Source organism: Cyprinodon tularosa, unplaced genomic scaffold (assembly GCF_016077235.1).
Source record: "Cyprinodon tularosa strain WSP-4 unplaced genomic scaffold, ASM1607723v1 ctg73, whole genome shotgun sequence".
In the NCBI taxonomy this organism is placed as follows: domain Eukaryota; kingdom Metazoa; phylum Chordata; class Actinopteri; order Cyprinodontiformes; family Cyprinodontidae; genus Cyprinodon; species Cyprinodon tularosa.
In genome coordinates this window covers 996,280-1,015,400 of record NW_024039485.1, presented here as the reverse complement: position 1 = coordinate 1,015,400, position 19,121 = coordinate 996,280, and the positions used below count along the sequence as shown (strand labels likewise).

Below are 19,121 nucleotides of genomic sequence, written 5' to 3'. Positions count from 1 at the left end.
CCTCATCACTTGAGAAGGTAGGTGATGCGGACGTCGTGGAAGACATTTTGTCCCGTAACGCTCGCCGTACTGTTGGGGGGGAGAAGCGGTGTGGGGGAGATGTTCATGTTGCTGCGGTCTGCAGTCTGGACGTTAGATGTCGCTGAAAATTACACACTGTAGCCTTAATCACTGTCCATATAGATGACTCTTTCGCCAGTCAGGATTTGGTTGACGTTTCTGGACCCAAATGCAGAGGTAGGGAGGCAGAGGTGAGTTTATTGATGATTTAATAATAGGTAAACAAACAACTGAGGCAGGAATCCAAAAATCAAACAAGAAAACAAAGTCAAACAAACCAAAACCATGGGGACATCTGGTGGAAACAACTACGAGGAGGAAGACTCAGTGAGACGGAGTTGAAGGAAGTTTGAGGAGGAACCAGCATTGAGGAACTGCATAAGGAGTGTATTTATGGGAGACTAAAACAAAGAGAGGACTAACGAGCAGATTGGGAGCAGGTGCGGACAGAGCAGACAGGAAAAGAGCTAGAGAAAGAGGAGAACACAAGAGGGCATCAGAGGGCAACAAATGAAAACCTGAAAACGGAAAAATAACCAGAGAAGACAACAAAATAAGAAATAAACCACTAAAACTAGAAAACATGGAGCAAAGTAAAACTGAACACTCAAAAGAAAACATAACAGAACCAAGAACTATGACACCCCCTTATTTGGCGCCTTCCGGTTTTTGGAAATTGTTACCAAGGATGATCCAGACTTGAAGCCTTCTGTAAATCTTCTGATTTTATTAGATTTTTTTCTTGATTTCATACAAGGAAGCAGCATATTTGAGTTGTTGCCTTAGTAAACATCATTTTAGACAGCTTTAAACAACAACATGTGGGCACTTGTTTGATGCATAGTTGTCCTGGTGTATGTAACCTCTGAACTTGAAGAAGCTAATTAAATCATCTCTCTTGTTTTGAGGCATTCGGCAAAATGAACTGTTTAGTGTGATTTAATTTCTGTCAACAGTTAATGTATATATCTGGTTTCTATTGTTTGTGATGTATTCTGATATCCAAATATGTGCATTACGACTGATGACAGACGGGTTTGATTTATTACATTGATAATAAATCTTTATCACACCTTCAGCCATTTTGCGTTACATTTTCACTTCACTTGGGCCTGATCCTGTTATTATTTTCTGTCCCTATTGTTAGATTTAACCTTTTTTTATGATATAGTCATCAAAGTTCAGATGTTGAGCTGTTGTCAGCGGCAGCCCCGGCTTTCTCTCCTGAATTTCAGCATGTTTTTTTCCAAGAGCAAAGACATCAGAGCAGATGTTGTCTCAGGGCATGAAAGTCCTACAGCCTGATCCTTATTTATAACATATTCTCTTTGCTGTCAGAGCAAACAGCCACTGGTGATAATTGTATTGCATGCCTTTCTCCTGTGAGTAATGGAGTGAAGCACAATTAATAATTTTGCCAGGTACAAACCCTCTGGCTCCTCCACATTTATAAATTCTCAGCGATCTTTAGACGACAAGCAGACTCCATACTACTCAAAAATTCATTTTGATGTATTTTAAATTCAGCTGGCTTCATGTGGCTGCATCTGTATGTGTCTCTTTGTATAAGAAGGACAAAGAATGAAGCAACACTGAAAAGGCTTTTTATTTGTGGCCGACGCTGAGGCAGTACTCCAGACTGGAATGTCGTCCGTCATTAATAAGTATTAGATCGAAAAAGAGAGCATTTGGCAGGCGACCAGGTGAAATCACATTCTTTAAATAAGCCACAGTAAAATAAATCTCCCAGACTGTTGCCAGCACGGTGCACTGTGACAAAGCTTCAGTGTTAAGACAATAGATTTTTCTGAGACAGGTTGGCCACTCATCAGCAAACAGACCTTGAAGGCTATTGAAGCACAATTTCTATAGAGGTGTTTTTTTATGCTGTAGATGTTAACTTGATGGTTAATTCATTAAATTATTCATTTTTGTGAATAAATTCACCTTAATCTCTTTTTTGTGTCTATGATACATTCAGGAAATGTATGGATTTTCTTTCCAGTTTTGATAGAAATGCACTGAGCCTTCATTCAAACCTACAATGAAAAGCAGAAGAAAAATGCTTCCAAAAGCACGGTTAGATTAATCAAACGTGTAGTGATAGAAATCTTAATTTTTATGCAATTTATATGAGTAATTAATTCTTGAGGTTCACTAATCCCACCCAGCAAGTGCTCACTGGTTTCCATGACCCAGTTCCTGGTCTGCCTTGTTTTTCCCCCCTCTGGCCAGAGAGGTGCGGCACTGATCTGCTCCTGAGTACAAAGGAATGCTTTGCATGAACAACATGTATCCTCAGGATCAACATGACTCATTGTTGACATTGCTCATTAAATATTTCTGAACTATTGCGCAGAGCTGACCTAAGATTAAAGTTTCATAGATTTTAAAACCACGGGAAAAGGAACCGATAATCACCCAAAAAGCTTGATGATGGAAAATGTACATCAGTGTAAATAAGAAGTATCTAAATTTTTTTTTTTTCGCATGAAGAGATTTTGAAAATATGTTGGAAATTTGATATGCATTTCAGTGTGATTTCTATGGTTTTCTGCGGATAAATGGGAAGTAGAAAATGTGGTGCTTGTGGTGTTTTTTATTAAAAAAAGATAAGAATCTGTGTTTCTGTTATCTAAGAGCAGACACTGGTCTATATCATCTCCTTTTATTTTCCACTTGTCTTTTCGTGTCCTATTCGCAGCTTCAAACCACAACAGGGCCTTTTTAGAAGTTCTCTGCCAGGCTGCATTTTTGCATTTACACTGACCAAACCACACAGTCATATGGAGGCTGAGTGTAAGTTTCCTCATCTAAGTGTAAAAGCTCTAAGTCTCCCATTATTTTGTTTCTTTGTTGCTTTTGAACTCAGTGTTTTTGTAATGGTTTAGATTAAAGTCACAATTTCCCTGTTTCATTTTTTTCCCTCTGTTAAAGTTGCTAGTTTAGCAGCACAATCATTCCTTTAAAATCTTATTTGTTTTTTTACATGCTAGCATCATCTTGTTGCTGCATTTGTTGGTCATTTGTTTGTCATTTCATCATATCTCCAAGATGCTTCACTGAAGAGGTTCCTAAACTGTTCAGTTTCTGACCCACAAGAGTCGACTCATGGGTACATGAGTACACAACGCTTCTACAAATCATTTAGCCATTGGTGTAATGACATAAAAAAATGCATCAACAACACAAGTAGATATTTTGTCGATTTTTAAGTGATGCTTAAAAATCGACAAAATGTTTATCAAGGACCTTTTAGATGTAGACGGAAATAGCGATGAAAAGAAGAAAATGTGTTGTGTTCATAAAGGTAGGAAATTCTTCTTGTCGTTCTATGGAAGAAAGTCTCACTTTAATCTCCCTTTTTTTGTACACTTAATTTTAAACACTGAATTTTTTTTAGCACCAAATAACACTGACATTTCTTACACATTGAATTCCTTACACTGAATTTATATTGGGTAAGAAATTTGCCTGTAAAAAATTCAGCTGCAAAAAAATCTGCTGCAAAAAATTTGCCTGCAAAAAATTCAGCTGCAAAAAGTTTAGCTGCCAAAAGTTCAGCTGCAAATGTGTTGACCTTTTGGTGAACTCAAGCCAAAGCAATCGACATTCGAAGCAGTCTAGCAGCTTCTAGCCAATGAAATTAGCTCATTTGCAGCCCGCGGCAAACTTGTTTTTCTGACCAAATGAACTAATTTCATTGGCTAGAAGCTGCTTGAATGTTTTGAGTGTACGTGGATTGCTTTGGCTTGAGTTTACCAAAAGGTCAAGACATTTGCAGTCGAATTATTTGCATCTGAATTTTTGCAGCTTAATTTTTTGCAGCTTAATTTGTTGAAGCTCAAATTTCACCAGATAAAAATTCAGTTTAAGGAATTCAATGTGTAAAAACATTCAGTGTTTAAGGTACGGCTCTAAAAAAATTCAGTGTTTAAAATTTGGTGTACAAAAAACGGCAGATTTCAATAAGACTTTACTTTTACACAAAAAACTTCCATAAAATTTTGACTGGACCAATATTGCTCCAATTGGACCAATAAACATTTTTTGAATCTGTTATCCTCCAATCTGAGTCTGAGTGAATTTTAGCCATGACCTTTATGTTTTTAGCTGGCAGCAGTTCGACCCCATATGTTCTCCTGCTTCTGTAGCCCATATGCTTTAACGTAATGCATTCATAGGAGCATTCCTGAATTCCTTGGTTATAATTATTATATAGCAAAACTGCTGTTACTTTTCCATCCATCTCCAAATTAATCTCCCCTCATCAACAGTGTATTTTTTGTTGCTCATATGGATATTTTCATTTTCTGTAAACCTGAGATATGGCTGTACAAGTAAATAGATAGATAAGCAGTAGATGAGCAGTTTCTAAAATACTCAAACCAACCCATCTGGTGCCATCAACCCTGCCATGATGATGTTCCTCATCCTGGAGCTTGCTTTGAAATGAATTAACCTTTAACACATCTAGAGTATAGAACTGTTTGTAATGATGATTCTGAAGATATTTTCAAAATTTGATGACCCCCCCCCCCTTCATTTAATATGTAATATTTCTAGGATTATGTTAAAGTTGATGATCCTGATCCTCCTCACAGATTTCCTACATCTTTACTACCTCTGATGTTTCAAAACAATACCAGACAGCTTGCAAAGGTTTGGCCTTCGAAGGGAGTGGTGTCACTCAGCAATTGGGAAACATTACAAAATAAAAACATGCTTGAAATATGCCAATAGAGCACTGAAAACATACCTCTCTTTTGATGCAGATGTTTTTTATGTAGTTGAATGCATTAAAAGGTAAACTTTTGGTGAACTATAGAGTACTTATAAACTTACAATAGAAACACAACAATAAAATGACAGAACAAGGTAACTCCTAACAAAACATTCCATCTGACCACAAAGTTGAAAACCCTCATTATGTGAAGCAACAGCAGCAACCACTCTGTTGACTCAAAGTAAACACACTGTTTACATTTTTAATGGTGAATTCAAAGCACCTTGATGCAGCATAAAGCCTGTAACATCGCTATGCGAGTTAGACACAGGTTCTACTTCACACATGCCGATTGATTTATGTGACAAACAATGGAGGAATGTTGGTTTTTCTTTTGTTTTACCGCAGCTTTGCCCTTTTCTCTGTTTCTAGTAAACTCCATATGTGAGTTAAAGGAAGTACTGTGACTTAGAGTAGGACCAGAGACAACATGGTTTACGATTGTATTAAAATCATCTTTCTCTACCTGAAGTACTTGACTAGGGGCATTGCTCTACGTTCCTGGCACTCTCCAGCAGTCTTACTCCTTTTCCAGTAAATTGATTTATGATTTTTCTGTGTTGTCTTAAACCATGAGAGAAGTTTGGGACGTTTCTCTTTGCTCAGGAAGAAATGTTACATGTAAACCAGAAGAGGCTGTGGTCTGAGGAGACATGGAGTGTGTTTGGGCTGAGTGATGCTGCTCAATTCTATATTCACTACACTGCCAAAAGTATTTACTCACCCCTCCAATTTATTGTAATGAGGTATTCCAATCACTTCCATAGGCACAGGTGTAAAAAATCAAGCACCTAGGCATGCAGACTGTGAAAGAATGGGTGGCTATCAGGAGCTCCAGTGTGAAACTGGAATAGGATGTCACCTGTGCAACAAATCCAGTCATGAAATTTCCTCGTTCCTAAATACTCCACAGTCAGCTTTGTGCTGTATAGTAAAAAAAGTGTTTGGGAACCACAACAACTCTGCCACAAAGTGGTGAGTTCTTTAAAATGATGGAATGGGGTCAGTGGATTCTGAAGTGCATTAAGTAAAAAAAGTTCTGCCTTCTGCAGAGTTAGTCACAACACATCTGCAAACTTCATGCAGCTCTCAAAATAGCCTAAGAACAGAGAACTTCATGGAATGAGCTTCCATGGTTGAGCAGCTCGATCCAAACCATAGTGCAATGCAAAGAGTTGAATGCAGTAGTGTAAAGCATGTCACCACTGGACTCCAGAGCAGTGGAGATGCATTCTCTAGAACAACGAACCAAGCTTCTCCATCTGGAAATCTGATGGTTGGGTCTGGGTTTGCTGGTTGCCAGGAGAACAGTATTTGTCTGACTGCATTGAGCCAGGTGTAAAGTTTGATGGAGGGGGTGTTATGGTGTGGGGTTGATTTTTCTGGAGCTTGGTTTAGCTCCTTAGCTTTACTGAAAGGAACTCTGAATTCATCATCATAGCAAACATTTAGAACAATTCTGTGCTCCCAACTTTGTGGGATCAGTTTGGAGACGACATGGCCATGCATCAGTGCACAAAGCAAGGTCCATAAAGACATGGATGGCAGACTCTGACTGGACTGGCCTGCACAGAGTCCTAACCTGAACCCATTAAAGACATTTTTGGATAAATTAGAGTGCGGACTGAGAGCCAGGCCTTCTCATTCAACATCAGTGTGTGACTTCACAACTGTGTTTCTGGAAGAATGGTCAACCAATCTCATAAACACGCTCCTAAACCTTGTGGACAGTTTCCTTTGTTCCTTAGAGGACACCCTTAAACAAAATAAAGACCTACAGAAGAGAAAAGGAAATTACAAAATAATAAACACCATTGAAGTTATATGGGAAACATTAATTACTCATAGATATAAACTTTGTTTGAAGAAAAGGATGTAGCATGAGCTATTTAAAAACTGCACAGCTTATGCTAGATCAGTCTATAAAATGAGCTGACAGATTGTCAGCGTGTGTATCTATGTCTGCATATTACACATTCAAATCAATATAAATATAAGATAACCTGAGTATAAAAGCAGACTTTAAATGATTCACTTTATTACGGATAAAACCTATCCAAAGCCGAAAAACTAAAGGATTTAATATCACTTGTTAACCTTTACCTCCCTGTGAACGATTTATGGCACACTCTGCTTTGCAGAAGAATAAAAACAGACAAAGTCCAGATAATACAGTTAGAAGATCTTCTAAACACCTGAGGAGACCTTGTTCTTCATACCCATTTACTGTATATACAAAACGGTTTGACCTAATTTGAAGAAAGTAGATGTGGAAGGGAAGGTCTGCACGACTCTGCTTTAGCTGAAAAATCTGTTGCTACATGACAAAAAATCTCATTCTCTATATTGTTAGAGTGTAAAGAATCATTAAAACATGAAATTAAACCATGACTTGCCCCTTGGTATGTACTACATCGCCTTTCATTTTTAATCTAATGCAAAAGCACACTCCATCATGTAATCCGTGAGTGTTCACATAAACATAACTCACCGCACTTTCCCAGAAGAGAGTCTTGCTGTAATTACCTCTCCCCATGCTTTGATTGCTGTGTTTGTGTTATCATCTCCGCAGAGATGTTGTGTTTTCAGGCTACTGCCACTGTTTAATGTAGATCAGGTGTGCATAAAGACGCAGAGACACGCGTTGCATGTTGATCATCTTTGTAGCAGTGATTAGAGGGTGTGCGCAGATGAACAGCGTGAATCCTGATGCACAATTATAACTGAGAGAGAAATCTCACATAAAGTCCTAATAAATGGCTTGTTTATTACATATGGGAGTAGACGAATATTAAAACTCTAATGAATTACTATATAAAAAAATATTTTTGTCTTTTCCAGATCCTGATGACTATCAGCCACCCATATGGAAGTCGTACTGTAAGTAATTATTCATTTCATCCAATTATCTTATTATTTTCGGAGGGAACATTTTACACTGACTTCCTGTGCAGTGAAAAATTCATGTTTTTCTCCGTAAAATGAGAAACGTTGCTCGTTCTTCTGCACAAAAGATGCACAGTTAGATGCACTCACCCACATACACAAATAGGAAGCAGCAGATTCTTAAATAGACCAGGAAAACACAATTTTCAATCTCATATGAGGCTAAGCCAAAATAGATGTTTTTTTTCTTTCTCATATGAGAGCCTATTTAACTCCCAACAACAATTTTAATTTATAGAAGAGCAGAAACCATTCTACCCTTATTTTCTGTTTAATCAGTCAGTCTATATTCATTTTTTCAAAACATTCTTGCTTCTGGCCAACTACTGAGGTATTTTTAGAGGTGTTAGTGTCACAGCAGTGGATGGTGTCCAGATCTCGCGGGTTGGCTTAAATCAGCATAACAAAACATGAAAGATCACAGTGAGGAGCCTTCCTTGCTCCCCGCCTGGAGAATCTGCTGCACTGAGGGCTTAAAGCTCTGCCTCACACAGCGATTTCTTAGGTAGCACTGGTAGCTAATAATAAGTCTGAGCATTTTTTTTTTTTAAGTCTGCAAAGTCAACAGTTTGTAATTTATTGCTCTTTTACAGCAACACAGTCCCATATATTTTGGACTTGTCACTCTTTTATTAGACTTCTGTTCAATAGATATGGTCTCTTGGTTATTGATTTTTGTTCTTTTTCCATTTGTAATACTGATTCATAAATCAGTATTACAAAATCATTGCCCCGATATCTTAATCATAATATTTCCAACACAAGCTGTAATGGATTCGCAATATACCACAAGTCACATTGTGTTCACTGGAAAGGAAAAATTATTTTGTTCACATGCGCTGGTCAACAATAAAAGACATCAGAGTAAGTTCACATAATTCGTTTTCAACAAATGATCTGTTATTTTACACAATTATTACCCTGACACCTGGCACCCCGCCATACTAAATGTTAAGATTTGTAAAAACCTTTACAATCCAGCCTTATAATTTATTATTCAGCAAGTTAGAAAAAAAAAATACATTTTATATCATAACATGTAATCAGCAGGAATAAATCCCATGTCAAGAAATACATATATTAAAGGAATAGTACACCCAAAACATGATTAGCCTTCATTTTATACTCACCCCCATGCTGAACAACACCCTGGAGTACTTTTTTGATATCTCAAATGCATCTGGAGATCTGGGAGGCTTCTTGCTGTCTGCTGATATTCAAATAATGGAGGTCTATGGTGACCGAGACAGAAAGGTCCATAAAAATCCACAAAAAACGTGTCAATATTCCTCCATACTGCTCGTCCAATGTATTCCAAGTGTCCTGAGTGGGTAGCATCCAGAATTTACTCGAAACGAAGTCATTTAGAATGTTTTTAGAGCATAAACAGTAGTGTATAGGATTTCCTGAAAGCGCGCGCCGGCGCGTTCATGACGCTACGGAAGCCGGCAGACCAAGCCAGATGAAAGTGCGCATTCGCGTCTGCTCTGCCGATAATGCAAGCGTAGAAGAAGAAATGTGCTGTTTACCTGTGCAAAGAAAGAAACAACGAAAGAAAAATGTCTGAGGACTTCAGTGTTGAGGAAGAGCATGAGTTCTTTGCCGAGCTGAATGCGCTGGTTTGGTCTGCCGGCTTCCGTAGCGTCGGGAGCCGCGCATGTGCGCGCTTTCAGGAAATCCTATACACTACTGTTTATGCTCTAAAAACATTCTAAATGACTTCGTTTCGAGTAAATTCTGGATGCTACCCACTCAGGAAACTTGGAATACATTGGAAGAGCAGTATGGAGGAATATTGACACGTTTTTTGTGGACTTTTATGGACCTTTCTGTCTCGGTCACCATAGACCTCCATTATTTGAATGTCAGCAGACAGCAAGAAGCCTCCCAGATCTCCAGATGCATTTGAGATATCAAAAAAGTACTCCAGAGTGTTGTTCAGCATGGGGGTGAGTAGAAAATGAAGGCTAATCATGTTTTGGGTGTACTATTCCTTTAACAAAAACACCAGTGCCAATTTTACCCCCACCACCCAGTGCCTGTAATACTTTGTATAATCCCCTTTACCAGTTTGACACACTTAGTCTTTTCCTTAATGTTTCACACTGAAGCATGCAGACAGACAGAGAGGGCGATCTTAACCATTCCTGTTCAGATTGAGTAGTTCTTCAACAATAAATAAGTCCTAGAAGTGAAATTCTCATGAAAACTGGTAAATTTGTGTCTTTGGAGCCATCTCTGTATTCATTTGACCATATTGTTTGATCAATTTATTGGGAAATTCAACAGTTGTTAAGTGTAGCAGCAATTAGGTTCCCATAGCCTTTGCAAGAGAAAGTTACAATAGAATAGAATAGAATAGAAAATCCCTTTATTGTCCCACAATGGGGAAATTCTGGTGTTTATGGCAGCAAAAAGGTTATTAAAAAAATGGTCAAACAAATGTGGACCTTAGAAAAATGCACAAGAATAACATACTGTGCACAGACTGTGCTCCTGGAGAATAAATAACCAATATACAGCTATGGACATTTTTACAGTAATGGATATTTGAAAATAGCGGCAACATCAGAGATGTGCAAAATGACAGCAGCGTGTAACAGCAAGTTAAAATTCTTCATTAATATATGCACTTTGTTTTACTCCTGAGCCTGTTGGGCTTTTTGCAGAAATGCTCTATCCTATGCTGTGAACACATAGCAGGTAAAAGAAAAGCAAATCCAGCAGAGGAACTGGTTCTGTCTCTTTTTATCCAACAGTTGCATCATTAAAATGTGACAAGACTATAAACTCTGGTTTGCCCTGGAGGAAGCAAAAGCTACAAGGCACTGTTGATGAAGCTAGTTACAATTATATGGGCTCTGAGGCCATAACCTGTTTATACTGAAGTCTATTGCTGTTCTAATTTACATAATAATGACAAAAACAGACAAAAAAAAAAAAAAAACAACAACCCCAAAACAGGCCTTAACAAATAAAGATTGAGTTAAGCCTTAAGACCATTGACCATCTTATTCTCATCTAACCAAAGCACACAATTTCCAGTTAAATACCCTCTAGCATTTATAGTAAACTCCCCGACCTGATGTTAAATGGTGGGATGGAAAAGCTTTTTTTCTGCCGTATCTCCCAAACACCTGGTTGGGATTTAGATAGAGTCTCTTTGTCGTTATGGAGACTTGATAACCCCAAAATGCCACTCTTCGCTGCACATCTTAAAGTTAACTCTGAAGTTTGTTTTTCTTTACCTCTGCTATCTCCTTTGTGTAGTTGGTGTAAGAAAAATCCGAGTAGTCCATAAATGGCTTGGCATTTATAGGAATTTAGAGTCAAACTTCCAAATAATATATCAGTAATGTTTCTCAAAACATTTACATTAATTATTAATGTTGTCAATAGTTTGTGTAAATGCATGAAAAAGGTATGTTTATCAAAATATTTTTACTTATCTTTACTAGCGTCACCAATAACTATAGAGGATGTTGTAAATAAGGAAATGCTTTGTACAAAAATTGTTTTCAATTTAACAGACTTATTGTTCCTTATAAACCTATCTATAAATGCTGCAAAAAACACTAGGTTTGTTTCATCTGAACTTTGTGTTAACCGTGTTTATTTTGGACGCAACTTCTGCCATATGCATGCAATTATGTCCTGCGCCGAGCTCTGCTCTGAGCTGTTTATAGCTCAGAAGGCCAGACAAACTTCATTAACATTCGTGTTTTTATCTGACAGTGTACCAGCTCCAGCAGGAAGCTCCGAGACCAAAGAGGATCACATGTCCTCAGGAGGTTAGTGCATCAGTGAAGGTTTAAAAAGCTAGCTAATGAAAACAGCTGGAATCAGTGGGTTCATGTTGGGTTCATGAAGCATTCAAAAACTGACAGTATATGTCTGTATCAACTGTCCACAACCACGGGAAATGTAAATTCTTTCATTAGACTTGCTGGAAACATGATGGATAATGAACAAGAGTCAGTAACTAATTATCTTTAGCAAAATAATAATTAGACTTGACCTTATTTTGGTAATTTGAAGCTGGGTACTTAAAACAGACTGAATTTTGAATGTTTGCATGAAGAAAAAAATACTGCGCCACAGCACAGAGAATGTTTTCCATCAGTGGCTGTTTTCATTATGATAAATGACCAATGTCACCTCTGAACAGGTTGTTAGTCACCACAGCACCCTAAAACACCTGCTTGCCCTTTTTTCCTCTTTACTTTCTCTTCACAAACCAGGTCTTTTAGACAAGAGACCTTGTGTGGAGATTGAACTAGGCTTTTACTTTTAGGTTTGAGTTTATTCCTGGGAAAATGATTGAGTGCAGCAGCTGGAAGCCAGACTAATCAGTAATATAACCTGTGGGGGGTTGGCTTCCTACTGCTTTTAAGTCACCTCATGAGTGACTTGTTAAACACTTTTTTTTTTTTTGCCAGAGATTAAAACTTAAGAGTTATCTTTTTATCAGCTAAAAATAATGTTTTTAGTGACTTATTGAGAGGAAATGTTGTAGTGTAGCCATGTCAACTGCAACATGTTTTCAGCCTAAACACAAAACCCTCTTCCAACAAGATCTGCCTAAATAGTGGAATTACAATTAGATATTTTGACCTTTACAAGTAATAGATTGTAATTTTATGACTTCACACTTGAAAGTGTTTTAAATATATAAAAGAAATACTGTTGCAAAAAAGAAGGGGGATATCAAATTATTAAGCCTATTTATGGTTCAAAAGGTCAGATTTGTTTGGCTCAAAGTGGTCATTTGTCTGTTAAAGAGGCAAACTGTAGCTTGGAGACCCAACAACCAGGCAATCTTTCGATGGATATAAAAGCTTCCATGGTTACCCTAGTTTTACTGTATTTTGCAGTAAGAGTTTAGTGAAAATTGACCCCTTGTGTCAAAAGCTATATTTCAAAAATACAACGGCCATTACTCAAGTAGAAATTACGCTGGGCATACAGTGTACGATTTTTGTCCTTTTCTGGCTGACTTTCCAGTCGTGCGAGAACTTTTCAATTTTCAGCCTGATCGTGCGTCGTGTAGTGTACAGGTGGTAACGAGGAGCGATCAGTCTCTCACGACCACCTCCCTATCAGGAATCGTGAGGTTTGGAGAAAATCAAACATGTTTGTTTTCAGTCGACCGTCGTGGGAAAATCACTCAGTGGGCATGGGCAAACAAGGATTCTTCTTCGTCTCAGATGAAAACACAGAAGCATGGCGGGGATCCGAGTGAAATTTAGTTCTTTTATTTAAAATTGACAGACCATAGTAGCCATGTCTTCGTCCAAATATGTTGTCGCCTTTTCTTTTTAGGGCTTTACGCACACAAAATTGCACAAATTCCTAAGGTTTCTCTCTAGTGAGCTTAATATCTTACTCGTTTGGCTTCCAGATAGAGGAGTCTGAGTAGCGCCATCTCACTGTGGAGCTGAGTCCAAAGTGTTTTTTAGACTTACAATATGAGCAGGTAGATTGCATCAGAGCGTCGGGTCGCACATTGTGAGAACATACATTGTGAGCTGTGAACTCACACTACAGTGTGAGCTGTAGCTGTGTGCAACAATTGAAAACAAACGCACAGTGTATGTCCGGCTTTTTTTGTTTAGTTGTGGTATTGCAGAGTTAAAATAAATATTAATGAATTGACTCAACTGAATGAGTTTATTACACGTAAAATGTAAACAATCCACATTTAACTAGTGATAGTTTAGCTGTTCTACAGAAATGCAGCCGTAAAAAGGTGATTCTTAGAAAACGAAAAGTCATGCTAAGCAAACTATTGAAGCCTATAAACACTACCTTATCATGTTGTTGAGTAAATTGCTGTAAATCTGACACAAAGACTAGTAAACATTAAAGGGTCATTGCATCTAATCACCATAGCTAATATACAGGGCATGTGTTTGTAGAGGACTTTCATTGATTTTTTTGGTAGAGATTTGAAAATGTTAGCAAAAGTGTTTATGAGCTGAGATATATGTGTGTTTTTTTTCTTTTTCTTCCTTTTCCTCATACAATTCCTCATCAATGTGTTACAGTAGGTATGTAATTCAACTGTTAAGTTTTTAAAATATGTTTTTGTCCTACTAAATGTGAAAAATTGTCTGTCTGCATTACATACTTTTGTTTTGAAAGCACCTCAAAAACCTCTGCGAAACTGTGATCCTGCAAACTGATGTATTTTCTGAGTTAAGACAGTGAACACAATACTACTTTGCTGCAAAATCTATAACCACTCTTAATCAAACACATACATACCAACATACTGTCAAAATTCAACACACTTTTTTCTGTCTTCTCTGAGAGTGCTGCCAGTCTTCTGCTGTATAACCGCGCTGAACTGATGCGTGTCTCATCCTATTTTGAGTGCTGTCACACTTTGTTGAGCAAAGTAAAAGCTGTGGGGCTGGTTGTGTGAGATTAGCGGTAGGCTGATTATTCAGTACAAAATTATTTTTTTTAACATTGTAACACGTCCTTTATTAGAGCATTTTCACTACAAGCTGTGTAGAAAAAGACTCTAAAAAACATCTTTTCAGTTTACTTTCAGCTGAATAGCTTCCCAATGACAGTCCTTTGAGAAGCAGAAAAAATAGTGATGCAGAAAAAAATACACTCTCAGTCATATATTTGTGCTTTAGACACCTTATACATTCCGGTGTGCCATTCTAACATGCTTGATATTAACTTGTTTGCAGCTGGTCATCTTTTACCTGCTGTTTTGGAGTGCTGCCTCTAATTTATCTTCCCCTACTCTGTGATTGGGCTTTATGGTTTTCTAGCTGAGAACAGACGCAGGGTCCCAGATGGAGATAATCTGGCCTGTGGTGTAAAGTCTTTTATCTTTCATGCGGGCTTTAAGGAACAATTTGCAGAGCTATTAATTTGAGCTTTCATATCACACTGCTGCAGCCAATATTTCCTCCTCTGGTTTACAGATGGAGAGCAGACCCAAGTACTATGGCAGAGAGTAAGTTAAAATTTATTACTTTCAATGTTTGTGTGTTTATTTTTAAGTACTATATATTACCCTTTTATGAGACAGTGGTTATTATTTTAATGAGCATTTATTCTCTCAGTTTTTTTTTTTTAAGTATTTTACCAAAGTTAGTTGTTAATGGTAAAAGCATTCTTATTTTTTAATAGATTCCATGGCATGATATCTCGAGAATATGCAGATGAGCTGCTGGCAGGTAAAGAGGGTGCTTACCTCATCAGGGAGAGCCAAAGACAGCCTGGGACTCACACCTTGGCCTTAAGGTACCAGCAGAACCACAAAAATAAAAAATGTGAACATTAACTTTCTAGCCAGCTTTTATCCTAGGGTTTTAATATCTCCCCTGTCCATGGATTTCCTTCCAGCTTTGGACACCAGACTCTGAATTACAGACTGTTTTATGATGGGAAGCACTTTGTCGGTGAGAAGAGGTTTGAGTCCGTCCACGACTTGGTGACGGACGCCCTTATAACTCTTTACATCGAGACCAAGGCAGCAGAGTATATAGCCAAAATGACCACCAACCCGATCTATGAGCATCTCGGCTACACATCACTGCTCAAAGACAAAATGGTGCACAGACTGTGCCGCGGACGCACTGAGCCTCGCAGGGTTACCTTCCAGAGTGATGATAGGGTGAGTTTGACCACTGTTTATTTCACATGCAGATTTATTTTCTAACCAGTATTCTACATTCTTAACAATTATACAAAGCTGCTAAAGTGCAGATTATGACCCACATGTTTGTTTTAAAAAAAAACACATATTTAGCAGCAAGGGTCTCCCACCAAAGATTGTGTAGTGTGCCACAGGGCCCTGATGTCTGCATAATGCAGTTAACTAAGTTAAGTCAGTATGTAGAGAGATCGAAAAAACTCAGCCTTAATCTAAGTTAGTCAAACTAATTCAATTCAGTTTATTTATTCAGCACCAATTAACAACACGTCATCTCAAGGCCCTTAACAGAGACAATTCAACAAGATTATACAGTCACATTGGTTCAAGGTTTTCTATCTAAGGAAAACAAGTTGATTGCATCGCCATATTGACTCCAAAGCAATCCCTCAGACCAAGCATGCTTGTTGCAACAGTGGAGATGAAAACTCCCTTTTAACAGGAAGAAACCTCCAGCAGATCCAGACTCGGTGTGAGCGGCCATCTGCTGAGGCAGAAGCAGACATAGAAAAAAAAGCAGATATACAAAAGGTAGCTGTTAGCTAGCTCCACAGGTGGCCCCGCCCAGGAAAGACAGACAGGCAGACGAGCTCCGAGCCAAATCCCATGTCAGAGGATGAAAGAGAGCATAAACGGTTAGCTATGCTACAATAAACAGGATTGCACTGAAAAACAAGCCAAACTACAACATCTATAAACTAACCTGTTGATGGCAGGAGCACAGCTGATATTTATCTCCAGGATGGTTCACAGCCAAATGGGAACAGACCAGATGAAGCTACGATGATGGAAAAAGCACAGAGAACATAAAGTTATGAGAGAATGATAGATAGAATAAAGCAGAATGGTAGAAAGTGGTCCCCATATCATCCAGCAGTCTAAGCCTAAAGTAGCAAGCTAGGAATAGCTCTGGATATCCCGAGCCACTCTAACTATAAATTTTTTCAAAAAGGAAAGTTCTGAGCATGACCTTAAGAGTAGACAGGGTGTCTGCCTCACAGACGAAAAACTGGTAGTTGGTTCCATAGGAGAAGATGTTGATAATTAAAAGATCTGCCTCCCTTTCTACTTTTAGAAATTCTAGGAACCACTTGTATACCGGCATCAACATCTGCCTTGGAAACTAACCAGTTTTCAAATTTGTTGCACTTAAAATGTTAAACCATTGAAATTTGATTTTCAAAACATAAATATATGATTTAATTCAAATTATTCCATTATTCTTTCCACTTTATATTCAGATTACTCTGCTCAGGGTAATAGGTGGCTGGACACTACTCTCCATAAAGATAGAGGTGGTGAAGATCCAAGCTGGAGAGCCAAACCATCACAGGGCCTAGTTTAACTAATCAGTAGGGTAACTTACAAATGTTTCCACAGCCCTTGGCGTCATAGTTTTTCATGTTAAAACCACAGACGTCTTTTTTTTCAATGCAAAGTAAGACAGTATTGGTTAACAGATGGAGAATTTTAAATGCATTTGGAAAACTTACCAAAAATTGAACTATATTGGTAAGAAAACTAATGCTGGGCTAAATCCTGAACACACATAAGAGGCATGGTGGTGGCAGCATTGTGCTGTGGGGATACTTTTCCTTCAACAGAGACATGGAAGTTTGTCGAAAGAATGGAGCTAAATTACAATCCAGGATGAAGCATGTTACAGCCTTTGGCTCAACTTGGGTGCAAATAAATACACCCCACACTACTAAGATTTTTACTTTTGAAAAACATTAATATCGACCCGTGCTTTGCCTTTCACTTCATAGGTCTACACTAAGATGTTTGTCTCATAAAATCGCAGTAAAACACAATGAGGTTTGCTGTTGCGACCAAATGTGAAATCATGGAAAGAGCTGCTGTGGAGTGTACGCAATTCACAATGACCAAACATATAAGCTTAAAGCAAACACTTTATTTTTTTATTAATGCTCGCCTGGTTTTTTAACCTTAAAGAAGCTATTTCCTCAAGACATTGTTTGACGCATTGATTTTGATCTACCATAGCACTGGTTAATTTGCTGCTGTTTTTACAGCAGAATGGTGAGTTTTTTTTGTGGGGTTGCTCCGTCCTGTGACTGAGGCGTACATTATCTTCTCAGCCTTTGGGTGTGTTCACTGCCACCATGCTTCGTTGCTCACACTGAAAGGTAATGATGACCGAGGGGACTGGGACTTTGCTCTGCCTGCCATCCATATCAGGCAACCTGATTCGAAATGAGACACATCTCACATTGTTCTCTTTTGCCTCTCTGTCTGATTAGAGACTGTGAATGATTCATCAACAAGAAACAAGGAAAGCCTGTTTCCCTAATAGAAAAAGAAGCATCCCTCCACTAGGTGGCAATCTAAAACTGTTTCTTCTGGGCATTAGTTGAGTCCTAAAGATTGATGCCTGGGCCATGTTACTGACAGATGCTTGCTTTTTCTTGGCCTTGTCTTTTTTTGTCCTGTGCCATGCCCTTGATGTAACCCTCAGTTTTGACTGATTGCTTTGGGGATTGTTTTGTCCAGCTTATGTTTTGTCATCCAGTGCCAGTCTGTTGCAGACAGATGACAGTCTTCACCAACAGGAGTTCTTGCTGTATTGATGCTAAGTCTGGTTCTAATGGATGTCTCATCTATTAAAGGGACTAAATCAAAGAGATTAGTCATTTTATCAATACCAATATACTGAATTAAAGTTTATGGATTTTAACTTTATTACAGTCTTATCATTTTGTAAGGCCTTACTGGAATACATTGCTGTACATTTGATTAAAACGGGTTTGCCTGTTGTTGAATTAACTTTATGAGATTATGGTTAAATTATCTTAAACTCATCAGATTTTTCTTGTCCTCTGCTGATGGCCTTGGGATGACTTTGGTTGATAATAGGAGCTACAAGAATTAAAAAAAAATATGCCAGTCAGAAATCATTACCTACTGAACTTTGAATTTCGGTCCCTTATGAAAGACATCACATAGTCCGACTGTCCTTTATAGCCTTTAAATCTAGTGGCTTTCAAATTATGGAGGTTAGATTCCTGTGGTCTGTCATTAAACATCAAGTTATGGGTTTTGATGCTCTTTTGAAATTCATTTGAATCTAACAAATTATTGCTAATACCATGTTTTTAATGTTACGATGAGTAGAAAACAAGTCTCTGTGGCCACAAATCCCTGCTGTGTTTGTTATTTTTCATATGTTTTTTTTAAATATTATTTAGAGAATATTTAAATCTGAAACTCTTTGTTCAAAATCATAAAATATGAGCAATTTTAGTGTGCAAATGTGATGTTTCCCCCCAAATCTGATGTGTAAAACCAATAGACACACATTCGCTCAGATATTTATATGCATGCAGTACTGTGTGATAGCTTGTTCTGAACATTTCACTTTGGTATTTCAATGTGTACATCTGGGGAAAAGGGAAAAACATATTTTTGTTTTTCTCATAGTAAATAGCCTGGTCATTCAGCAGATCAATATTTTTTTATTGTTATTATTTAAAGAAATAATAATCTATATATATTTTTTTAAGTTAAACTTTTCTGCTTAATTTTCAGTTACTAAGGGATATCCCTATCAAAAAAAAAATATCAGATTATATCAGCCTGCTCCTAAAATCTCCAATATTGACATGCTGATAAAAACCCAATGCTTTG

At 37.8% G+C, this 19,121-nt stretch overlaps 1 protein-coding gene across 1 annotated transcript in view; it reads left to right on the top strand.

The window, feature by feature from the left end:
* chn2 (chimerin 2) overlaps positions 1 to 19,121 on the top strand; it is a 44,831-nt gene that overhangs the window by 5,977 nt on the left and 19,733 nt on the right. The window contains exons 2-6 of the mRNA XM_038269514.1: positions 7,688 to 7,726; positions 11,528 to 11,583; positions 14,740 to 14,771; positions 14,948 to 15,061; positions 15,164 to 15,434. Coding sequence (XP_038125442.1) covers positions 7,688 to 7,726; positions 11,528 to 11,583; positions 14,740 to 14,771; positions 14,948 to 15,061; positions 15,164 to 15,434 — 512 coding nt within the window. The remainder of the gene's footprint in view (positions 1 to 7,687; positions 7,727 to 11,527; positions 11,584 to 14,739; positions 14,772 to 14,947; positions 15,062 to 15,163; positions 15,435 to 19,121) is intronic.